The sequence below is a fragment of the Athene noctua genome, unplaced genomic scaffold, assembly GCF_965140245.1.
Source record: "Athene noctua unplaced genomic scaffold, bAthNoc1.hap1.1 HAP1_HAP1_scaffold_45, whole genome shotgun sequence".
Taxonomy (NCBI): Eukaryota; Metazoa; Chordata; class Aves; order Strigiformes; family Strigidae; genus Athene; species Athene noctua.
In genome coordinates, this window is record NW_027437541.1 from 362,587 (window position 1) to 383,853 (window position 21,267).

General features: G+C 65.9%; 2 protein-coding genes across 2 annotated transcripts; both read left to right on the plus strand.

Moving 5' to 3' along the window:
- Positions 1–517: 517 nt before the first annotated feature.
- On the plus strand, positions 518–12,792 carry LOC141954968 (kinesin-like protein KIF18B). Its single transcript, XM_074895058.1, has 16 exons — positions 518–616; positions 1,215–1,615; positions 4,346–4,503; positions 4,982–5,086; positions 5,360–5,470; positions 6,897–7,094; positions 7,282–7,458; positions 7,849–7,923; positions 8,042–8,151; positions 8,458–8,566; positions 8,805–8,920; positions 9,668–9,882; positions 10,649–10,988; positions 11,740–11,835; positions 12,021–12,211; positions 12,452–12,792. The coding sequence occupies exons 2-16, from the start codon at positions 1,300–1,302 to the stop codon at positions 12,565–12,567; spliced, it is 2,433 nt and encodes an 810-aa protein (XP_074751159.1). The 5' UTR covers positions 518–616; positions 1,215–1,299; the 3' UTR covers positions 12,568–12,792.
- Positions 12,793–15,454: 2,662 nt separating this feature from the next.
- LOC141954971 (glial fibrillary acidic protein-like) lies at positions 15,455–18,497 on the plus strand. The gene is made up of 6 exons (XM_074895060.1): positions 15,455–15,921; positions 16,501–16,561; positions 16,781–16,876; positions 16,951–17,112; positions 17,935–18,060; positions 18,273–18,497. The coding sequence occupies exons 1-6, from the start codon at positions 15,455–15,457 to the stop codon at positions 18,495–18,497; spliced, it is 1,137 nt and encodes a 378-aa protein (XP_074751161.1).
- Positions 18,498–21,267: the final 2,770 nt, after the last annotated feature.

The following is a 21,267-nucleotide window of genomic DNA, read 5'->3' on the forward strand; positions in this document are numbered from 1 at the left end:
AAGCACGGGATCATTTCCTTGTATCAGCAGGACGCCGCCCAATTCGATGAGCCCCTGCGGTGGGGTCAGAGGACAGGAGCCGCTGGGGCCCCCTGGGTGGCCCTGGGGACAGGGTGCACGGGTGGGTGGGTGTCCCCCGGCGGTACCGGGGCTCGTTTCTCAGCACCAATTCCCCGGGAGCAGCAGCGGCCGGGCAGCGGGAGCTGCTCAGGGCCGGGGCTGTCAGCTCGGAGCTGGGAGGAGAAGGCTGCCGCTGCGGCTCGCTGTGGCAGGCAGCAGGCGGCGACCCCGCGCCCCTCAGCCCTGCCGGGCCCTTGGCTGGGCTCTCTCCGCTGGACAGCGCTCGGGCCGCCGGTTCTCCCGGCCGCAGGGGGCCACCACGGCCGGGACGGCGACGGGGAGGGGGGAAAGATGGCGGCCAGGTCGGGGCCGCGGGACTACCGCTCCCATGGTGCAGCGCGCCGGGCGGACAGCCAATGGGAGGGCGAGGCGGGAAGAGCGGCCAATGAGGAGCGAGGGCGGGAAGATCGGCCAATGAGGAGCGAGGGCGGGAAGAGCGGCCAATGAGGAGCGAGGGCGGGGCCTGCGCGGCCGTTGGCAGCGGAGCGGCGGGAGGGTCCGTTGAGGCGTTGGGTGCGCGGGGGGGAGGAGCGGGAGCGCGGGGGGCAGGTCTGGGGCCCTGGGGGCAGGTCGGGGGCCCTGGGGGCAGGTCTGGGGCCCTGGGGGCGGGTCTGGGGCCCTGGGGTGGGCGGGCCGGGGCTCGGAGGGGTGGGGAGGGCTGGGAGTGCCTGCGGGGCCGGGGGAGGCGGTGTGGGGGGCCGGGGGCCTTAGGAAGGGCCTTGGGTGGGCAGAACGAGGGGCCCGAGGGAGGCTGGGGGGGCTCGAAGGTGGCAGCGTGGAGGGGGGGGCGGGCTACAGAGGCCCGAAGGGGAGGGGGTGGGACGGCGTCCCTGGAGGGGGCGGGCAGGGCTGTGGGAGGGGGTTGTGGGGGCCTGAAGGGGGTGTGGGGCCGTGAGAGGGGCTGCAGGGACCAGAGGGGGGTGTAGGCCGGGGGGGACGGGGCTGAAGGGGTCGGGCCGTGGGCGGGTGTTAACGGCAGCTCTGGGGGCACCAACGGGGATCAGGACAGGGAGGGGGTGCGAGGCCTTGCCCAGCTGTGGGCTCCCCTCCACCCCCTCAGCCTCAGCTGACCCATTCCCCCCCACCCCCCACAGTGCGTGAGGCCCTTGGGACGTTGGAGCCCGGTGCCGTTGTTCTCCAGGCAGTGCCGCGCCCCCATCGCAGCACCCCCCTGTCACCATGATGCTGGGGCCCCCGCCCCAGGAGGGCTCTGTGGCTGTTGTGGTGCGTGTGCGGCCCCGCGCTTCCTGTGAGCGAGAGCGGGCCGCACGCCCCGTCCTGCATGTCGTTGACCAGCACATCCTCGTCTTCAACCCTGAAGAGCACAGTGGCCCCCCCAGCAGTGTGCTGCCCACTCACGGGCCCAAGCACCACAGCAAGGACCTGAAGTTTGTCTTTGACCGAGTTTTTGGGGAGGGGGCCACGCAGGAGGAGGTGTTCCAGCACACCACCCACGCGTTGTTGGACAGCGTCCTCAATGGCTACAACTGCTCCGGTAAGACCCGGAGGGTCCTCCTTTGATCAGAAACCCAGAATAATCCAGGATAATAAAGATCTTGAAGCTCCTCCTGTCCAACCACAAACTTCACACTGACCGTTCCCGACTCCACCAGATCCCTCAGTGCTGGCTCAGCCCGACTCTTCAACCCCTCTAGGGATAGGGACTCCCCCCCTGCCCTGGGCAGCCCATTCCAACGCCCAACAGCCCCTTCTGCAAAGAAAAACGTCTAAAATCCTTGCAGGAGCTCCTGTCCCATCTGCTCCCAGGCAGGGTGGACTCAGTGGAGCTGTTCATTTATTGTGGAAGCCCTAAGCAGCTGGGGATATGAGGGTACACAACAGCAACACGCAAACATGCAGCCTGAAACTTGGTGCTGGCACCAAGCTGGTGTGACTGTGAGTGTGATCGGGACAGGGACGATCCTGACATGGAAATGTCGAATCTCCCCCTGGGGAGCAATGAGGAGAAGCAAAACCTGAATAAGAGCAACTTCTGGAGTCACAGGATGGTTTGGGTTGGAAGGAACCTTGAAAGATAATCCAGTCCAACCCTCCTGCGATGGGCAGGGACATGTGTCACTAAATCTGGTTGCCCAAAGCCCCGTCCAACCTGGCCTTGAACCCTGCCGGGGGGGGGCAGCCACAGCTGCTCTGGGCAGCCTGTGCCAGGGCCTCACCCCCCTCACAGGGAAGAATTCCTGCCTTACGTCCAGTCTAAACCTGCCCTCTGTCAGTTAAAAGCCGTTGCCCCTTGTCCTGTCACTGCAGGCCCTGGTAAAAAGTCTTTCTCCGACTTTCCTACAAGCCTCTTTCTATACATTGAGAGGCCTCAGTAAGGTCTCCCCGAGCCTCCTCCTCTCCAGGCTGAGCACCCCCAGCTCTCAGCCTCTCCCCGCAGCAGCGCTGTCCCAGCCCTCAGACCGTTCCCGTGGCCTCTGGCCCCGCTCCCACAGGTCCATGTCTGTCCTGTGCTGGGGACCCCAGAGCTGGACGCAGGGCTCCAGGGGGAAAAGGATTTGTGGGGAGGAAATGGTGAGGAGGGACCTGGCTGGGCTGGAAAAGCAGGAACAGTGGGAGGATGAAGACAGAGGAGTGCAAAGTCTCCCAAGTTGGGTCTGGGGCTGCATCTGCAGGGACATTTCTAGCTCAGACAGAGATGTAGGTAGACTGGATGCAGGTAGAGTTGAGGATTTCCAAAGGAGGGCCCCAGAGATGAGCCAAGGGCTGGACAGAGAGGGGAGACTGAAGGAGATGGGTCTCTTCTCCCTGGAGAGGAGAAGAGTCCGGGGCGAACCTCATCCGTTTTTGAGGACTTAAAGGGCAGCTTTGGAGAGGATGGGGGCTCTCTGGTCACAAGTTGAAGACAAGGGGCAGCAGGGACATGTTGAACCAGGAGAGGTTTCATCTCAGTAGAAGACATTTTTTACAGTGAGGACATTCACTGGCACAGCCTCCCCAGGGGCATAGTGGAGTCCCAAGGGCTGGGGGTGTTCAAGATGCCATTGGACAGGGTGCACGATGATCTCATCTGGGCTCCCCTTCCCACAAAAGCTCAGACCAGACGATCTCTCCAGGTTCCTCACAGCCTGGGTGTGCTGTGGTTCTGTGATGCTGGGGGCCACAGCGGTGCTGGAGGGGATGGAGGTGGGCATTGGGGCAGAAATGAGGCTGGGCAGGTGCTTTCCAGGCATTCTGAGGGACAAGGATGACATGCTCTCCGCTCTGCTAGGGTGGGAAGGATGGCGAGAAATCAGGTGGATCTGTGGCGCAAAGAGCCCCTTGCTTTTGCCATCCCTTCGCAGCCCGAATCGCGGTGAGGGGCAGAGCTTTGGGAGGATGCTGGGTTTGGGAGCGGGATCTGGGGTGAAGCAGACACATCTTGGGGTGCTTTGGGGTTTGCCGTGCCCCTTGTGAGCATGCCGCAGGCTGGCAGCTCTGTAAAGCCAGGTCTGAAAGCTCCTTGCTGGGTCTGAAAGCTCCTCGCCTGCCGCCGCAGCCCCCCGTGCTGTTGGCAGGCTGTCAGCAGACGAGCAGCTTAACGAGCACATCACTTGTGTGAGGCAGCACCGTGCGGGAGAGGCTGCTCTCCTGTCTAATCATGTGCCGGGCCGGGCACTGGGACCGGAGGATGCTATTCCTGGCTCTCCGGCATGCTCTGCGAGCTGCTGAAGGCTGCCTCTGTCACTGTGCCCACCTGGCAGGCACGTCTCGTGTCTCTATCTGCATAAAATAACTCCAGGATCCTCAAACGAGAGTTGCCAAGCCCCGAGTGCTGCTATTGGGGGGACGGGCTGAGGCTCTCTGGGTTAGTGTGTCCTGCTCTGATGGTGACGCTTCAAAGAGTGTTGAAAGGGGGGGTGGGGGGGTGAGATGAATTACCAGGTCTGGAAGAAGAAACGCCTTCTGGGGAGAGGTGGGGGAATGGGGCTGCTCGGCTTGTTAAAAAGAAGGTTCAGGGGTGACTGGAGCATCCAAGCACGTGATGGTTTGGGGACTCGTTCTGTCTCTGCTAAATGAGAGAGGCTGCAGTGAGAAAAAAAACTGCACTGAGGGGTCGAGTGGCAAACGTGGAGGGGAATTGGCTTTGGCTTCTCTCTGCAAAGGCTGCGAGCAGCCCCCGCCGCAGGGGTTGCTGCGGGAAGCTCTCCTCTCCGGCAAGGAGTGCACTTTCCGCCGCTCCTGTTAATTAACGATCGTTGCAACCCTCCACCCTTTCTCTTCCCAGTGTTTGCCTACGGTGCGACAGGAGCAGGGAAAACCTACACCATGCTGGGCTCGGAGGAAAGCCCTGGCATCATGTACCTCACCATGGTGGAGCTGTACAAGAGGATCGAGGCCAGGCAAGAGGAGAAGAGCTGTGAGGTGCTCGTCTCCTACCAGGAGGTACGCCGCGTCCGAGCCGGGTCCCCTCCTGCCTCCGGGTCACCGTGACTGGGACCTGGGGTTGATCCAGACCCTGCAGTGCCACACTCAGGGTACCCGCTGCACTGACAGCTGTGCCCGGTGTCCCCAGGGCAGCCTTAGAGCCTGGCTGGAAGCAGGCTCACCCACCCAGTTTGGAGAACTGGTGCTGCTGGTTTCTCCCACCTGGACCCTGGGGCATTTTCTGCTCCTTGCCGTGGTCCCCGAGCGACGAGGGCTTCCTGGCTTTGGAGGAGTGGTGGCGCGGTGACTTGCCAGTGAAGCCCTCCCAAGCTCTCCTCTGCATTGAGAGCCCCCTCAGCTGCTCTTGGTGTAACGAGGCCCCAGAGGTGGCATCGGGGGGACACCAGGTTGTGCGTGACACTGGGGCACAAAGTTCCTCTCCCTGCTCCCCGTTGGGTAACCAAACCTCAGCCTTCCGTGGCGTTCCCTGCTCCAGGTGTACAACGAACAGATTCATGACCTGCTGGAGCCCAAGGGCCCTCTGGCCATCCGGGAGGATCCTGAGAAAGGAGTCGTGGTTCAGGGTCTCTCCTTCCACCAGGTGGGTAGAGAAATGGGCACAAGGTCTGGGCACCGCTGCGCCTGCACCAGTTCTGACAGCGGATGCGTGTCCCGGGGCCGTGGGGGGTGTGAGGGCGCGGGGGTGCCATCTGCGCGGCTCCTGGCGGACAGCAAACGCCACCCTGAGCTGAGACGAGCCCCGCGGAGCTGCAGGATGCCTCAGCCTACGCCGCCGTGGCTGCTGGGTGCTGGGTTGTCTCGGTGCTTGCGTACGGGCTGCGCTGACGCCCGCCCTCTGCCCGTTCTCTCCCAGCCCGCGTCGGCAGAGCAGCTGCTGGAGATGTTGGCCAACGGCAACAGGAACCGGACGCAGCATCCCACCGACGCCAACAGCACCTCCTCCCGCTCGCACGCCATCTTCCAGGTGAGGGCTGGGGGTTGCAGTGTCGCTCGGGATTTGTGCTGAGAAGGGGGCGAGGGAGCCAGCCTGTGCCAGGACCCGGGGTTCCTGCCCCTGCTCCTGCTGTGCCACAGGAAAAATCGGTGGGTCCTGGCCCTGAGAAGAGAGGTGTGGGTCTGGGCAGGCCAGTAGCCAGCGCTGCAGCAGGACAGCACACACTGGTCACGCTGGTGGCCACGTCTCCCAGACAGCCCCAGACTCCCAGCTTGGTGTTAGGGGTCCCAAGGGCTGAAATTTCCCTTTGTGCTTTTGTCTCTTGTCAACTCAGCGTGTGGGAGCTGCACCTAAAACCTTCCTCAGAGCAAAGGGGCCGCGTATCGCTGGCTCCTGCTTGTGCCTCCCCCCAGGTGCCGCAGGCAGGCAGTGTGCTCCGTCGTGTCTCCCCCGGCTCTGAGCCGGGAATTCCGCTCCCCCGGGGCTCTGTGAATTTGCTCCCCGGTTTCTCGGTGCTCTCCTACACAAACCTGCCAGTTGATTTCAATTCCAGCCAGGCCCTTCCCCGAATTAGCAGGGCCGTCACGGCTGCGTGGGGAGACAGAGGGCTCTGACTGCAATTTCATTCTGAACCTGGTGCCTTGCCCGTTGCTGCTTGCAGGGGGAAGTCCAGGTGTCTGGATGCTTTCCCAGCCGGGCTTGTCACTGGGTGCTGGATTCCCGCCTGCCGTGAATCCATGAGCTGTGCTGGAACTCTGCCCTGCCCGGCAGGCAAACCACAGTCTGGTGAGGATGCAGGATCGGTTACCAGCCTCCAGCATCTATCTCTGTGGCACCTCCAGGCCATGCAGGAGCCGCTCCTGGGGGGCTGAGGGGGTTCCAGGGCGGTAGGGGAAGTGTTTGCTCCTCCTGGGAGATCTTGAGAGATGCTGAAGGGGAAGTTACGGAGCAGTGCTGTGGGTGACTCTCAGTGGCTGTGTCCCTCCTCGCCTGCACCAGCTGGGAACTGGGCTGGGCACCGCCAGCCCTGCTTGGATGCCTCCCTGGGGCACTGCGAGGCTGTGTCTGGGGGCTTGCAGCCCCCACTGGCATCTGAGATTTCTGGAAAAACCCACAGTCGGAGTCAGGGCTGGGGCTGCCACCGTGCATGAGCACATCCTGGATGATGCCAGGGCTTTGGGTTGGGGTGTTGCCCTTCGGGGACACGACCAGATTATTTTCCGCAGCTCTGTCCCGTCTTGCGAGATCCCTTCCGTGGCTTTGCTGCTCAAGTCATCGCCGAGTTTTTGCTTGTCTTCTCAGCATGCCGGGCCCCTCCTTTCCTGCCGCTCGATCTCACGCCTGCGTGATCCGCTCCGCCATCGTTTCACAAACATTGAAACCGGTGATGCTGGCTCCAACCAGCAGCCCCACGAGCCTGGTGGAGCTGCAGCCTCACCCACCTCTGTCCTCGCAGATCTACGTGAAGCAGCAGGACTGCACTGGCGGCCTCGCTGGCGACCTGCGAGTGGCCAAGATGAGCCTGATCGACCTGGCAGGCTCGGAGCGAGCTTCGGTCGCCAACACCAAGGGAGAGCGGCTCCGGGAGGGCGCCAACATCAACCGCTCGCTGCTGGCCCTCATCAACGTCATCAACGCCTTGGCTGAGGCAAAGGTAACGCTGCTCCTCGCGTGGCCCCGCCGGGGTGGGCGGGTGAGCGCGGTGTCCTCCGGGGATGGTTCTGCCCGCGCGGTGAGGGTGGCAGCCTGGGCTGGGCTCCGAGAGGTGCCGTGGGATGAGGGTGGCCGCGCCCTTGCGGCACAGATTTGGAGCTGAGCAGAGCCTTGATCTCTCGGTACAGAGCAGGAAAAGCCACATCCCGTACCGGGACAGCAAGCTCACACGCCTGCTGAAGGACTCCATCGGTGGCCACTGCCGCACCATCATGATCGCCGCCGTGAGTCCCTCCGTCCTGGCCTACGAGGACACCTACAACACCCTCAAGTACGCCGGCCGGGCCAAGGAGATCAAGGTGTCGGTGAGGATCTGGCGTTGCGGCGGTGATCTGCTCTGTGTTTGGGAGCGGCTGGGGATGGCTGGGAAGGAGCCTGGTTTGTGGTGGGGGAGGTTAGTGGGTGCCTCCCTTATCCAGCTTGAGTTTTCCAGCCCTGGGGGTGCCGCTCTGGGCAGACAGCAGCGGATGAAGCTGCAGACAGTGTGTGCCCTGTCTTCGTGTAAAGCTCCTCAGCCCAGCACCCAGAAAGGCTTGTGACTGCGGCAGCAGGTCCCTGAGCGCAGCTCCTGTCCACTGCAGCCACCCTGGGGCTCCCTGGGGAGCCTGGAGGAGGCTGAGCAGCTCCAGCACTGGGAGAGAGGTACGTGCAGCCCCAGTGCTGCTTTAACCTCTGCCTTGGCCCTGTCTCTGCAGCTGAAGAGCAACGTGACCAGCTCTGACGGCCACGTTAGTAAATACGCCGTCACCTGCGAGCGGCTGAGAGCGGAGGTGAGATGCTGGCGGGGAGGGGAGGGCTCTCGCTTTAGCTGTGGTTTGCTGGGGACGTGGAGCTCTGAGCTCCTGGGCTCGTGAAACCATCTGAGCAAGAGCTGATCCTTCCTCGCAGGTGGCAGATCTGCGGGCGAAGCTCCGGGTCTATGAGGACGCTGCCCGGGAGTCACAGAACCAGGCTCTGGCGCCGCTGGCTCCCTCCGGCTTCCCAGAGGGGCTGCCCAGGTGAGGCTGGTGGGGAGCAGGGACAGAGCTTGGTGGGACCTCCTGGTGTGCCCCGAGCCTGTGGGGTTTTAGTGCTGGTCAGAGCCCAGGTGTCCATTAGAAAGCAGAGGAGCTTCTTTACTGGTGTGCACGTCACCTCGACTGGGCTCGGGGGCAGTTATGAGCGTGGCAGAGCACAGTGCACAAAGCTGGGCTGCAAAGGCCTAATCCTCTTCTCCTTGATCCATCCCAAAACTTCTTGGGCAAAGTGACAGCTTCCCCAGAGGATCTTCTCTGGCTCAGTGGCTGCTTCTCTGCCTTCTGCAGGTTGGAGGAAGCTGTCCCACAGACCAGCGTGGCTCAGAGGAGTGATGGAGAGCAGCAGGAGCTGGGAGCTGGACAGTCTGTTGGGATGCCAATGGAGCTGGAGGAGGAGGTGAGAGAAGGGGTGCTGTGATGAGTGGGGCCTGGTGGGGGGCTCACATACCCTCGTGGGGTACCCTGGGCACGCTGGGAGAGGGCGGGAACTCACCCGGTCCACGGGCTCCTGGCTCAGCATGTGGGGGGCTGTGGACTGCTGGCAAAACCCCTTAACTTCCCAGCTAACGGGGAATTTGGGGAACAAACTCAGCTCGGAGATGGGCTAATGCTGCGCTTTTGGGTGATTGCTCCAGGCTCCAGAGGAAAGGCCTCCCAGCAGCCCCAGAGCAGCCCACCAGGCAGACGTCCAGCTGGAAGGGAAGACACCAAGGTGCCTTCTGCAGGGGTTGTCTGGCAGCCGGGCAGAGACGTGAGTGTCCTCGTGTCGTTCCCACATGTTGCTTCCTCATGTTTGCCTGCGGAGGACGGGCTGCCCACCCTCCTGTTGCATCCTGTAGCCATCCTAAGGGCTGTCCAGAAGGACGTGGGACCAGGTCTTTGTCTGCAGATGACAGCCGGCCCTGTAAAATAAGGGATTTGGCTCCTGGAGATCTAATCCCATGGGATAGTCTCTCCTGGAAATGCAGCAGTGAAGGTTTCCAGGCACAGCCACCGTGTGAGCCGTCAGTGCGCGTTGTTAGTCCTGAAATTACCTCTGCGAAGTCTTTCCTCTTGCCGCTGCTCCCCCGGGCCCTGCCCTGGCAGGGCTCCCGTGGCACCATCTGCTGATGTCTCTGCCCCAAGCATCTTGGCAGAATGAACCTCTTTGGAAAGGCCTCTTGAGGGAGGCTGGCCTTGACGTGTGCCTGGATCTGTCTGCCTCTGCCGGAGCTGACAAGTGTCTGAAGCCCGGCAGAGCCTGCAGGTGCCGTTTTGTCCCTGTAACTAACAGGTAAACACACAACTCACAGCTCGGGTTGTCCAGGAAGAGATTTACAACTTGGGTATCTCTCGACTTCAGTTTGCCTCTCTTGCCCCAAAACTCTGCTAACAGGCTCTGCCCCGCCCAAGGAGGTGTCTCAGAGGTGATGCTGGTGCTGCTGGGCCTCTGTTACTGGTGACGCTGGCTCACGCTCGCCTGCTAACTGGTTCTTGGGTCTGTCTCTCTCTGTCCCAGGCTCCTGGCTGCCGTCCTGAACGTTGCCCGAAAGCAATACGCCCTCCTGAAGGCTGCCGCCCTCCTCACTCCTGCCATGGTCTCCGAATTTGAGGACCTGGAGCGCCTGGTCAGTCAGGAGGCTGGTGTAAGCGGGGAGCAAGCCACGTCTGCAAAGGGAGCCGCAGAGATCGGCGGGGCCAGCCCTGCCCAGAGGATGCAGCAGGGCTGTGAGGGTGAGAAGCTGGGGCCGTCGGTGCTGCCCCCTCTCTTTTGTCTCGGTGTGCGCTGGAGGAGCCGGTGGCGGGGGGGCAGCTCCCAGCTGTGGGCACAGGGCAGGGAGATGAGTTTCTCCTGACTCCTCCTGACGTGGCACCCAGCGGGTTCTGCCCAGAGCGGCTGCAGCCTCGCTTTGTAGAGCGACTGGGGCTGGCCAGCACCGCCGGGAGCCCGGGGCACGGCCGGAGCCAGGAGCAGCCCTTGTCTCCGGGGAGCTCAGCATGTGTGTGCGAGTCAGCATAAACGTGAGGGATATTTCTGCTCCTGGAGACCAAAACAGCAGTTCTGATCCTCATTTGTCCTCCTCTTGTTTACTCCTCCATGGAACATTTGTCCCAGCCAGCCTGGCTGTAGCCTCCCAGCCGGCAGCCTGCATCTGACCAGGGCTGAGCTCTCCCTCCTCATCCTCAGGGCCGATGCACGATGCCCATAGCGAAGCCGTGGGCTCTGCAGACCCTGTGTTCCGGGCACAGACCGGGCGTTGCCGCAGGGCACTTGCTTTGGGCCCAGCCTGATGCCTTTAGGATTAGTTGTGCTGGCTCTTTTCCTCTCGGTTTAAGGTGGTTTGATGGAAACACCCGCTGGCAAACGGCTGCTGTAGGGCTCGCTGGGCTGACCTCCGCCGAGCTGTGACGGGGGGCTGTGAGGGGGATGCCCCGGGCTTTGCGGGTGCCTGGGAACTGCAGACAAGGAGGTGACTCTGTTTCTTCTCTGCTCCTTCAGCCCAGGTGTCTGTCGCCGTGCCCAGCACCCCCGGGATGAGTGGCACCGTGCAGCGCTTGCAGGACCTCGCTGCCCCCTGCAGCCCCACGTCGGTGGCTCCTGGCCCGATTAAGAGGAGGGGGACTACAACAAGTCACATGTCCCCGGTGTCATCGGCTGCCCAAAACCGCCGCACGCTGCCTGCTGTGCCCGTTCACAACCTGAACGAGACTTTTGAGGTCTCCAACAGCAGTGGTTCACCCAGCGTGGCCGAGGCAGCTGCCTCCAGCCTGCCAGAATTCTCCATCTGGGAGAGCGTCCAGAGCCACCTAAACAAGCAGGACGGCCCCGTCGTGCCCCAGTAAGTGCTGGCCTGGGGGGGTTAACTGTGGTTTTGGGGCTCCCCCCTCCACGATCTTGCTGTCTGGGTGAATCCTCCGTGGATCGCTGCAGCTCTGCTAAGGGGGGAGACTGGGCAGAAAACACTCAGCCTGCAGACAGGCAGCCAGCGGTCCGAGCTCGTGTGTGAATCGCTGTCAAAGATATAAAAAACATTCCAAGGAAATCTATTTCTCCCTTTGGGGCCCTTCTGGAGCCCCGCGTGCTGGCTGGGAAGCAGGTGGGGCCTCACCTCTGCTCCCAGAGAGGTTGGAGCGAGGGTTGGGACTGCACACTCTGGGGTTTTGCGTTTTATTGTTTAGTTGGTAGTTTGGGGTTTTTTATTGCCGGTGCTTCAAAGGGGCTCTGGATTTTCCAAAGCTCTGTGAATCTGTGAGAGCATCCAAAGGCAGAGATGGGCATGGCCTTGGTAACGCAGGACACCCCGAGGTCTCCCCGTCTCCTCCTGCAGCTCTAGGAAATGGTTCCTACCGAGGGAACTGGGGACACTGAGGTCCAGGGGAACAGCCCGAGCACCTCAGGGAGCAGCAGTAGCCAGGCGGCTGACGCCTCCTGTGCCGCTCTCCTGAGGATTTACCCCTCTTGGAACGGTTTTCCCCTACAAAACCGGGCAGGTTTCCTGTGACTCCTGTTCCCTGCGGGCGGATGGTGTTGGCCTGGCTGCCTCGCAGCCTCACGAGAGCGGGCACTAACTCCCTTCTCCTTGGCCGCAGAGCCTGTGCCCCGGTGTCTGCCGTGAAGGGTTCCTCCATCCCCAGGCCCTCCGTGGTCTCCAAAGCCCCTGCGCAGAAGCGGAGGCGAGTGGAGAGGTGAGGCAGCCGCCGGCCCCCCGTGCCCCAGAGCGCCCCGCGCAGGCAGCAAGGGCTGGCAGCTGCCTGGGGCTCGAGCCCCCGTCCCTGCCTGCGTCGGCCCCACCTCACCTGTGACACGTGGGGACGCGGGGGGGCTCCGCCCTGAGCCTCGCGGGTTTAAAACGGCCCCTTTCTCTCCACAGCGCTGCTCCCCCCACCCTGGGTGGGCTCCAGAGCTGCAGCACCCCGAGATCTGCGCAGCCCTCCCGCGCCCCTCCGCTCCCGGGCAGGCGCCTGGGGAAACCCTCTGCCCGCAGCACCACGGGCTGCAAGAGCGTTCCCTGCGGCAGGGCAGGCACCAAGCGGGCGCTGGACCAGCCCCCTTCCGGGTCAGGTGAGGAAAATACCTCGAACTGGGAGGTTTGCTGCTGGTGGAAGATGCTCTTTGGGGTTTGCTGCTTCCTGGCTGTAGCCAGAGCCTCGGGGAAGGCTGGTGGGTGCTTGGGGAGGGGCAGAAAGGAGGAGGGGGCTGGCAGCACCTGGATCTCTGTCGGGGCGGGGGGGGACGGGACCTGGGTTTGCTGCTTTTACCCAGCAGCTGCCTAATGCACTTCCCTCCTCTTTCCATCCTCAGAGCATCCTGCGGGCCCTCTCTCCTGGAAGGGCAGCAGAAGGACCACCAAAGAGCTCGTGGCCCTGGGCAGTGCCCCCCCTGCTCCCACCCCCCAGCCAATGAAGCTCTTATGCTGATGGCTCCTGCACCCAGGATCCCCGGCAGTGTCCCAACCCAGGTGCCAAACTTCTTCCTTTCTCTCGTAGCCCTGTCCCACCCTTCCTGCAGCCACACAACAATTCCTGCAGCCCTTCTTGTACCCCTGCAGTCACCCCCAGCCCCCTCCTGTTCACCGTCCCAGTTACGTCCCCTGTCGTATCATACTAAGAAATAACATGTATTTTTAATAAACCTTTTTCGTTTCCAACCAGAGGGGAGAGGGGAGACGTGCGGCTGTTTCTTCTCGCCTCCCCCTCGCCCAGGGAGCTGGGATGGGGAAGCAGCTCCCGTCTGAGCGGGCCTGGAAAAGGCCCTTGCTCGTGGGGGTGGGCTCTGTCGGGGCTTCCCCCATCTCCCATCATCCCCGGGACCCCGTGGGTGCCTTCTGCCCCCTCTGCTGTGCCCGGGGGGCTCTGGGGCGCTCGCTCCGTGTCCCAGAGTGCCGGCAAGCACCGGCTGCTGCTGCTTTGCGGGGCGAAAAGTGTTTCTGCTACAACCCCATGGCCACCATCCCTGTCTCCGTGTGACGCTGGGGGCTCCTGGCTCCAGCCGCCTGCACAGCAGAGAGCTCCCCGCATCCCTACCTGGGGACCACACCTGTCCCCCGACACCCCTGCGACCCCCTTTCCTGCCGTGCCAGGGCACGTCTGGCCACGGGCACATCTGCTTGCCTGCCCCAGCTCCTCGTAGCCACCCCCAGAGGTGACCAAGCGTGGTGGGAGCAGGACGGGGAGGGAGGACCCAGCTGCGGGTGTGCTGCTGTCCCACAGGGACCGGGGTCACCGGCTCCTTCTGCACTACTTCCCTGCCTGGCAGCGGCTGATCTCGCCTTTGTCTTCTCAGAGCGTGGAAGCTTCTAATTAACACTTGCAGCCCGCTCCCAATTCGTTTGTCTCATTAAGGGGGGCCGGGGAGGAGGAGGGGGAGAGCCCAGCTCTGCCTGCTGGCAGGGACAGCTTTCTGTGCTTTGATCCCGGCCGGCAGGAGCTGGGAGAAAATCAACCTCTGGGGAGCGGCGCGGGGGCTGGCGAGGACCCCGCCGCGCCCCCAGCCCCGTCCTGCCCCGCCAGGACTGTGCACGCCAGGGGACTTCAGAGAGTCCCGGGGGACGGAGGAGCCCTGTCACCAGGGGCTGTCACCCAGCACACGTTCCCAGGGCTGCCACTCTTCCGGGAGGCCAAGTGTCACTTGCGGGGTACATCGGGGCCCCAAGCCGGGCGTTTCTGTGGGCAAACCCCTGCCCGCCGCTGGTGACAGCGGCCCAGGACAGCTGGGGGACACGGGCCTGCCTGGGGGCGAGGAGCTTCTGGGGATTCGAGGGGGATGTGGCAGCAAGCGGTTGTCTCGGAGCGCCGCCCGAGTGCCCCCAGTCGCACCAGTATGAGCCCGCCCTGGCCCTGGGTGCCCACAGGTCACACCCGTGGGGCCACGGCTGTTGCCACGACACTTTCCAAGTGGCCGCGGTCGGTGGCCCGGCGACGGTGGCCGCGGCCCAGCGGGGCCTGGCGGCGTGTCCCCGTCCCCGAGCGGGCGGGGAGCCTTTCCCGGCCATCGGCTGCCATCTAGCTGCCAGCCGGCGGGAGCTGTCCCCCGCCCTGGCCCCGCTCCAGCCCCTCCTGGGACCCCCCCGGCTTCATCCAGCCGCCTCTTGGGGCCCCCACCCCGATGCCCCCACGAGTCCCTCGCGGTCCCCAAGCCCCCCGGCCCCCGCCGGCGCTGTCCCCGAGGCCTGGCCATGTCCCGCTGTGTGGCTCAGGGCTGGCGGTGGCCCCGTGCCCCTGGCTCTGTCCCCCCGCGTTTCCCGGCAGCGCCGGGCCCCGGCACAAAGAGACCCCGCGGGGGGGCCGGGCCCGCCGGCTCCGGCCCCGCACGAAGCCCCTTTCAGCCGCCCGGGGAGGGGTCCCGGCCCTCCCTCCTCCCCCCGCCGCCCCCGGCGGGCAAAAGCCCCCCCAAACTCAGCGCACAGGTGACGGGGACGCGGCCGCGCACCCACAGCAGCGGCTGGGGCAGGATCCGGCCCCCCCGAGCTGGGAAGGGGGGACCCGGCGCCCTGAGCCCCGGCCGGGCTCCGGCAGGACCAGGCGGCGCTTGACAGAGCCAGCGGGGGGGAAGGACTTGGGAGGCGTCAGGCTCTAATTAGCAGCCGGCCTTAATGAGCAGCCGGCCTTAATGAGCCGCCTGCCCGCGCTGCCAGACGGCCCGCACAGAGCCTCCGCCCAGGGGAGCCGGGGCCGGGCGGCGGGTGCGGAGCCGCTTGTGCCGGGGATGGGCCCGGGGGGGGCGACACGGGGAGCGGGCGGGGTGTGAGTCGTGAGAGAGACAGAGAGTGTGTGTGCGTGTGTGTGTGTGTGTGTGTGTGCGTGTGTGTGTCTGTGTGTGTGTGTGTGCGCACATGGGCATGGGGGGATGGAGACGTGTGTGCGTGTGGACGTGTGTGTGCACCCAGCACCCACAGCGCCCTGGGCCCCCGCACCCAGCACCCCTGGGCCCCCACGGCCGTGCCCCCAGCACCCACGCCGCCCCAGGGGAATGTATCCCGCGCCCATGGAGCCCTGCAGCACTGCCCCCAGCTCCCGCGGTGCCCACGGCCTCGCACCCCGCCTCGCACCCAGCACCCACCCGCCGGCTGCCCCACGGGTGCCCACGGCCACGGCTCTGCCTCCCAGCCTGGCGTGTGCCCCAGCCCCCCCAGTGCCCGCCGCGGGGGCAGGGGGCCGTGCTGCGGTGCCCGGGCTGGCTGCCAGGGCACAGCCCCCCCCTGCTGCTGTGCCGGGACTTGGGCTCCCTGCCCGGTGGCCAGTGACGGGGGGGCCCCCGGGCTGCACAAAACCCCCGGGCCGGGCCCATCACGCCCCCCCCTCCGGCATGGAGAGCCAGCGGCTCTCCTCCTACGGCCGCCGCATCGGCCCCGCCGCCCCGGGCTACCGGGGGCTTCCCGCCAGCCCCCCCGCCCGGCTCCGGGCTCCCCGCAGCGCCCAGCCTGGTCCCCGCACGGGTGCCCGCCTGGGGCTGGGCAGGATGGACTTCTCGCTGGCCGCAGCGCTCAACTCGGAGTTCAGGGAGACGCGCACCAACGAGAAGGTGGAGATGATGGAGCTCAACGACCGCTTTGCCAGCTACATCGAGAAGGTCCGGCTGCTGGAGCAGCAGAACAAGGTGCTGGTGGTGGAGCTGCACCAGGCGCGGGAGCAGGAGCCCTCGCGTCTGCCCGACGTCTACCAGGGGGAGCTGCGTGACCTGCGGCGCCACGTGGAGCAGTTGGCCACCGCCAAGGCCCGTCTGGAGATCGAGAAGGAGAACCTCGCCGAGGACCTCGGCAGCCTCCAGCAGAAGTAAGGCTCTGCCCCGCTTGGGGTAGCCCTGGGGCCCAAGGTGGCGACCATGACCAGGGTGGGGATGGGGAGCGGGGTGGGGATGGGGAGCAAGGGGGCCACCAGCAGCACGATGGCCTCAGGGACCAAGGTGGCCCCCAGGATGGTGATCACAGTCATCTGGGGACCAGGGCGGTGGCAAGGACCAGGGTGACAGCAGGTATCCCCAGGTTGGCCACTGAGACAGAGACCAGGGTGGCCACCAGGACCAGGGTAGCCCTGGGGACCGGGCAGTGGTGGGCACCAGGGTGGTGACGGGGCCGCGGGTGGCAACAGGGACCAGGGTGACCCCGGGAACAGCGCAGGACGGTGGCGGGGGGTGTGGGATGGGCACGTGCTCCGACACAGGGTGTGGGTGCTGGGAGCGCAGGGCCGTGTCGGCCCGGGGGGTCCATCCCTGGGGCTCAGGGTGACGAGGAGCAGCGCCTAATGAGTAGCAGCAATACCGAGTAGCAGCGCCCAACGAGTACTGCGCCTAACGAGGAGCGATGCTGAGGGGAACGGTGCTGAGTGAGTAACGGTGCCTCTGCTCCGGCGCAGGCTGCAGGACGAGGCGACCCTGCGGCTGGAGGCCGAGAGCGACCTGGCTGCCTACAGGCAGGTGAGGGCAGGGGCTGGACCCTGCGTCCCCCGTCCTGCAGCCCAGGGGCTCAGCCCCCAGCTCAGCCTCCCGCGGGGACGGGCAGGGGTGGGCAGGAGCGGGCAGTGGGGGGCTGGGGTGCCTTGGGGTGGGCAGAACGGGGCAGCACGGGGCAGGGCCGGGCAGCTCGGGAGGGAGCAGGCCCTGGGGACGGTCCCTCCTCTCCCCCCGCGGCGGCAGGACGTGGACGCCGCTGCCTTGGCTCGCCTGGCCCTGGAGCAGCGGGTGGGGACGCTGCAGGACGAGATCGCCTTCCTCCGCAAGGCCCACGAGGAGGTAACCCCGCGCGGGGGGCTGGGGGGGAGTCCCGGGGCTCGCCGGGGCCGGGCTGAGCCCCGCTGTCCCCCCAGGAGCTGCGGGAGCTGCAGGAGCAGCTGGCCCGGCAGCGGGTGCACGTCGAGGTGGACGCGAGCAAGCCGGACCTGACGGCCGCCCTGCGCGACATCCGCAGCCGCTACGAGGCCGCGGCCGCCAGCAACGTCCGGGAGGCCGAGGAGTGGTACAAGTCCAAGGTGAGGCGGAGCCGGTCGCCCGGCGGGGGGGCCTGGCTGTCCCCTCCCGAGCGTCACCTCCTCGGGGCTGGGCGGCGCCGCCTGGGGGTGGCGCGTGGGGTTTGGGATCCCCGCTGCCCCCGCCCGTGTCCCGTGTCCGGGCCTGGTCCCCGCGGGGAGCGGGGACGTGTCCCCCTGCGGAGTGACACGGGCACGGTCCCTGAGGCGTGTTCCCAGTGACGGGGCCCACAGGCACTGTCCCGCAGGAGCAGGGACACGTTCCCGGTGGCTTCCACAGGCACCATCCCTCCCACCTGCACGGCGGGGACGTGTCCCCAGCAGCACCTGCCGTCAGGGACGTGTCCAATGTCCGCTGTCCCGTCACCTCAAGGGAGCAGGGACACGTCTCCACGACACGTGCCATCAGCCACGTGCCCCACGTGCGCCGTCCCTTCCTCCCATGGCAGCAGGGATGTGTCCCCACCACAGGCGCTGCTGGGGCCACGGCCTCCCGGGAGCTGGGATGTCCCTGGGACACGCGCCTTTGGGGATGTCCCGCCTGTCCCCAACGGCTGCAGGAACAGGGACATGTCCCCAGGCCCACACCAAGGGCGTGTCCCGTGTGCACTGTCTCCTCCTGCCCCAGCAGCAGGGACACGTCCCCAGTGACACGGGGCTCTGGGGACACGTCCCGTGAGCACCGTCCCACCACCCTGCCGGGTCGGGGATGTGTCTGTGTGCCACGTGCTGGTGGGGCCACGTCCCTGCAGTGGAGCAGAGCAGGGCTGTGTCCCCACGCCATGTGCCACCGGGACACATCCCACGGCACGTGTCCCCCCCCAGTTCACAGACCTGACGGCCGCGGCCGCCCGGCACGCAGAGGCCCTGCGCGCCGCCAAGCAGGAGGCCAACGAGTACCGGCGCCAGCTCCAGGCCCTCACCTGCGACCTGGAGGCTCTGCGGGGTGCGGTAGGTGACAGCTGCGGGGAGCGGGCGGGGGACACGGCATCGGGGGGCTGCCACCGCCACCGGGCTCCCTGGCACGGCGCTGGGGACCCCCACCCGCTGCTGGGGGAACGGCTGGTCCCCAGGGGTGGGAGGTGGATGGGCACCGCAGAGAGCCACCAGCTCCCGGGAGAAGGCGGCGGTGGAGGGTGTCCTGTCCCCTCGGGGTCCCCCAGAACGAGTCCCTGGAGAGGCAGCTGCGGGAGCTGGAGGAGCGCTACGCCCTGGAGACGGCCGGCTACCAGGACACGGTGGCACGGCTGGAGGAGGACACCCGCAGCCTCAAGGAGGAGATGGCCCGGCACCTGCAGGACTACCAGGAGCTGCTCAGCGTCAAGCTGGCCCTCGACATCGAGATCGCCACGTACCGCAAACTGCTGGAGGGCGAGGAGAGCAGGTGATGGCAGAGCGGGGGCTTCGTCCTGCCCCTGCCCCTTCCCCGGCCGTGTCCCAAACTGCTGGAGAACGGCTTGCAGAGAGCAAGGCCATGGGTCTCTGCAGAAGCTGATTGCAGCCATCTGAGGTAAACAAAGGAATAAACCCAGGGTACAGTTATGCCAAACAACAGACTGTTATGTTAACAAAGAGAGAAACTGAGGTACACAATGGCCTTGACGGTAAAAACAACCTTGGGAAAGGAGGCAGGCCAGAAGAGGGAAGATGTTGTGACATGTCTGAGACGCCACAGGGGGCTGGGACATTATAATGTAGCCTTTTACATGTATCCAATAGATTTGTGAGTAGTATGCACAATTATTGTAGAGTGCTTATATAAGGGGTGATTTCTTTCAATAAAGTTGAAGCTTGCTCTATCATTCACATTGAATCAGCTGCTTGCTTCCTCCGCCCGCCGCAGCAAACCTCATTTTTGGTGAGCGAGCTGGGGTGTGCGTTGTCCCTGCCCGGCGCTGGCACTGCTGGCCCCGTGCGCGGGCTCCTGCTGTCCCCGCCGAGGACGCGGTGCCTGGGTTAGTTCTGGTGCCTGCAGAGCCCAGTGGTGCACCCGTGGGGCAGCCGGCGGGTGGGTGCTGGGTGCGAGGCGGGGTGCGAGGCCGTGGGCACCGCGGGAGCTGGGGGCAGCGCTGCAGGGCTCCGTGGGCGCGGGATACATTCCCCTGGGGCGGCGTGGGTGCTGGGGGCACGGCCGTGGGGGCCCAGGGGTGCTGGGTGCGGGGGCCCAGGGCGCTGTGGGTGCTGGGTGCACACACACGTCCACACGCACACACGTCTCCATCCCCCCATGCCCATGTGCGCACACACACACACACACACAGACACACACACGCACACACACGCGCACACACACACACACTCTCTGTCTCTCTCACGACTCACACCCCGCCCGCTCCCCGTGTCGCCCCCCCGGGCCCAGCCCCGGCACAAGCGGCTCCGCACCCGCCGCCCGGCCCCGGCTCCCCTGGGCGGAGGCTCTGTGCGGGCCGTCTGGCAGCGCGGGCAGGCGGCTCATTAAGGCCGGCTGCTCATTAAGGCCGGCTGCTAATTAGAGCCTGACGCCTCCCAAGTCCTTCCCCCCCGCTGGCTCTGTCAAGCGCCGCCTGGTCCTGCCGGAGCCCGGCCGGGGCTCAGGGCGCCGGGTCCCCCCTTCCCAGCTCGGGGGGGCCGGATCCTGCCCCAGCCGCTGCTGTGGGTGCGCGGCCGCGTCCCCGTCACCTGTGCGCTGAGTTTGGGGGGGCTTTTGCCCGCCGGGGGCGGCGGGGGGAGGAGGGAGGGCCGGGACCCCTCCCCGGGCGGCTGAAAGGGGCTTCGTGCGGGGCCGGAGCCGGCGGGCCCGGCCCCCCCGCGGGGTCTCTTTGTGCCGGGGCCCGGCGCTGCCGGGAAACGCGGGGGGACAGAGCCAGGGGCACGGGGCCACCGCCAGCCCTGAGCCACACAGCGGGACATGGCCAGGCCTCGGGGACAGCGCCGGCGGGGGCCGGGGGGCTTGGGGACCGCGAGGGACTCGTGGGGGCATCGGGGTGGGGGCCCCAAGAGGCGGCTGGATGAAGCCGGGGGGGTCCCAGGAGGGGCTGGAGCGGGGCCAGGGCGGGGGACAGCTCCCGCCGGCTGGCAGCTAGATGGCAGCCGATGGCCGGGAAAGGCTCCCCGCCCGCTCGGGGACGGGGACACGCCGCCAGGCCCCGCTGGGCCGCGGCCACCGTCGCCGGGCCACCGACCGCGGCCACTTGGAAAGTGTCGTGGCAACAGCCGTGGCCCCACGGGTGTGACCTGTGGGCACCCAGGGCCAGGGCGGGCTCATACTGGTGCGACTGGGGGCACTCGGGCGGCGCTCCGAGACAACCGCTTGCTGCCACATCCCCCTCGAATCCCCAGAAGCTCCTCGCCCCCAGGCAGGCCCGTGTCCCCCAGCTGTCCTGGGCCGCTGTCACCAGCGGCGGGCAGGGGTTTGCCCACAGAAACGCCCGGCTTGGGGCCCCGATGTACCCCGCAAGTGACACTTGGCCTCCCGGAAGAGTGGCAGCCCTGGGAACGTGTGCTGGGTGACAGCCCCTGGTGACAGGGCTCCTCCGTCCCCCGGGACTCTCTGAAGTCCCCTGGCGTGCACAGTCCTGGCGGGGCAGGACGGGGCTGGGGGCGCGGCGGGGTCCTCGCCAGCCCCCGCGCCGCTCCCCAGAGGTTGATTTTCTCCCAGCTCCTGCCGGCCGGGATCAAAGCACAGAAAGCTGTCCCTGCCAGCAGGCAGAGCTGGGCTCTCCCCCTCCTCCTCCCCGGCCCCCCTTAATGAGACAAACGAATTGGGAGCGGGCTGCAAGTGTTAATTAGAAGCTTCCACGCTCTGAGAAGACAAAGGCGAGATCAGCCGCTGCCAGGCAGGGAAGTAGTGCAGAAGGAGCCGGTGACCCCGGTCCCTGTGGGACAGCAGCACACCCGCAGCTGGGTCCTCCCTCCCCGTCCTGCTCCCACCACGCTTGGTCACCTCTGGGGGTGGCTACGAGGAGCTGGGGCAGGCAAGCAGATGTGCCCGTGGCCAGACGTGCCCTGGCACGGCAGGAAAGGGGGTCGCAGGGGTGTCGGGGGACAGGTGTGGTCCCCAGGTAGGGATGCGGGGAGCTCTCTGCTGTGCAGGCGGCTGGAGCCAGGAGCCCCCAGCGTCACACGGAGACAGGGATGGTGGCCATGGGGTTGTAGCAGAAACACTTTTCGCCCCGCAAA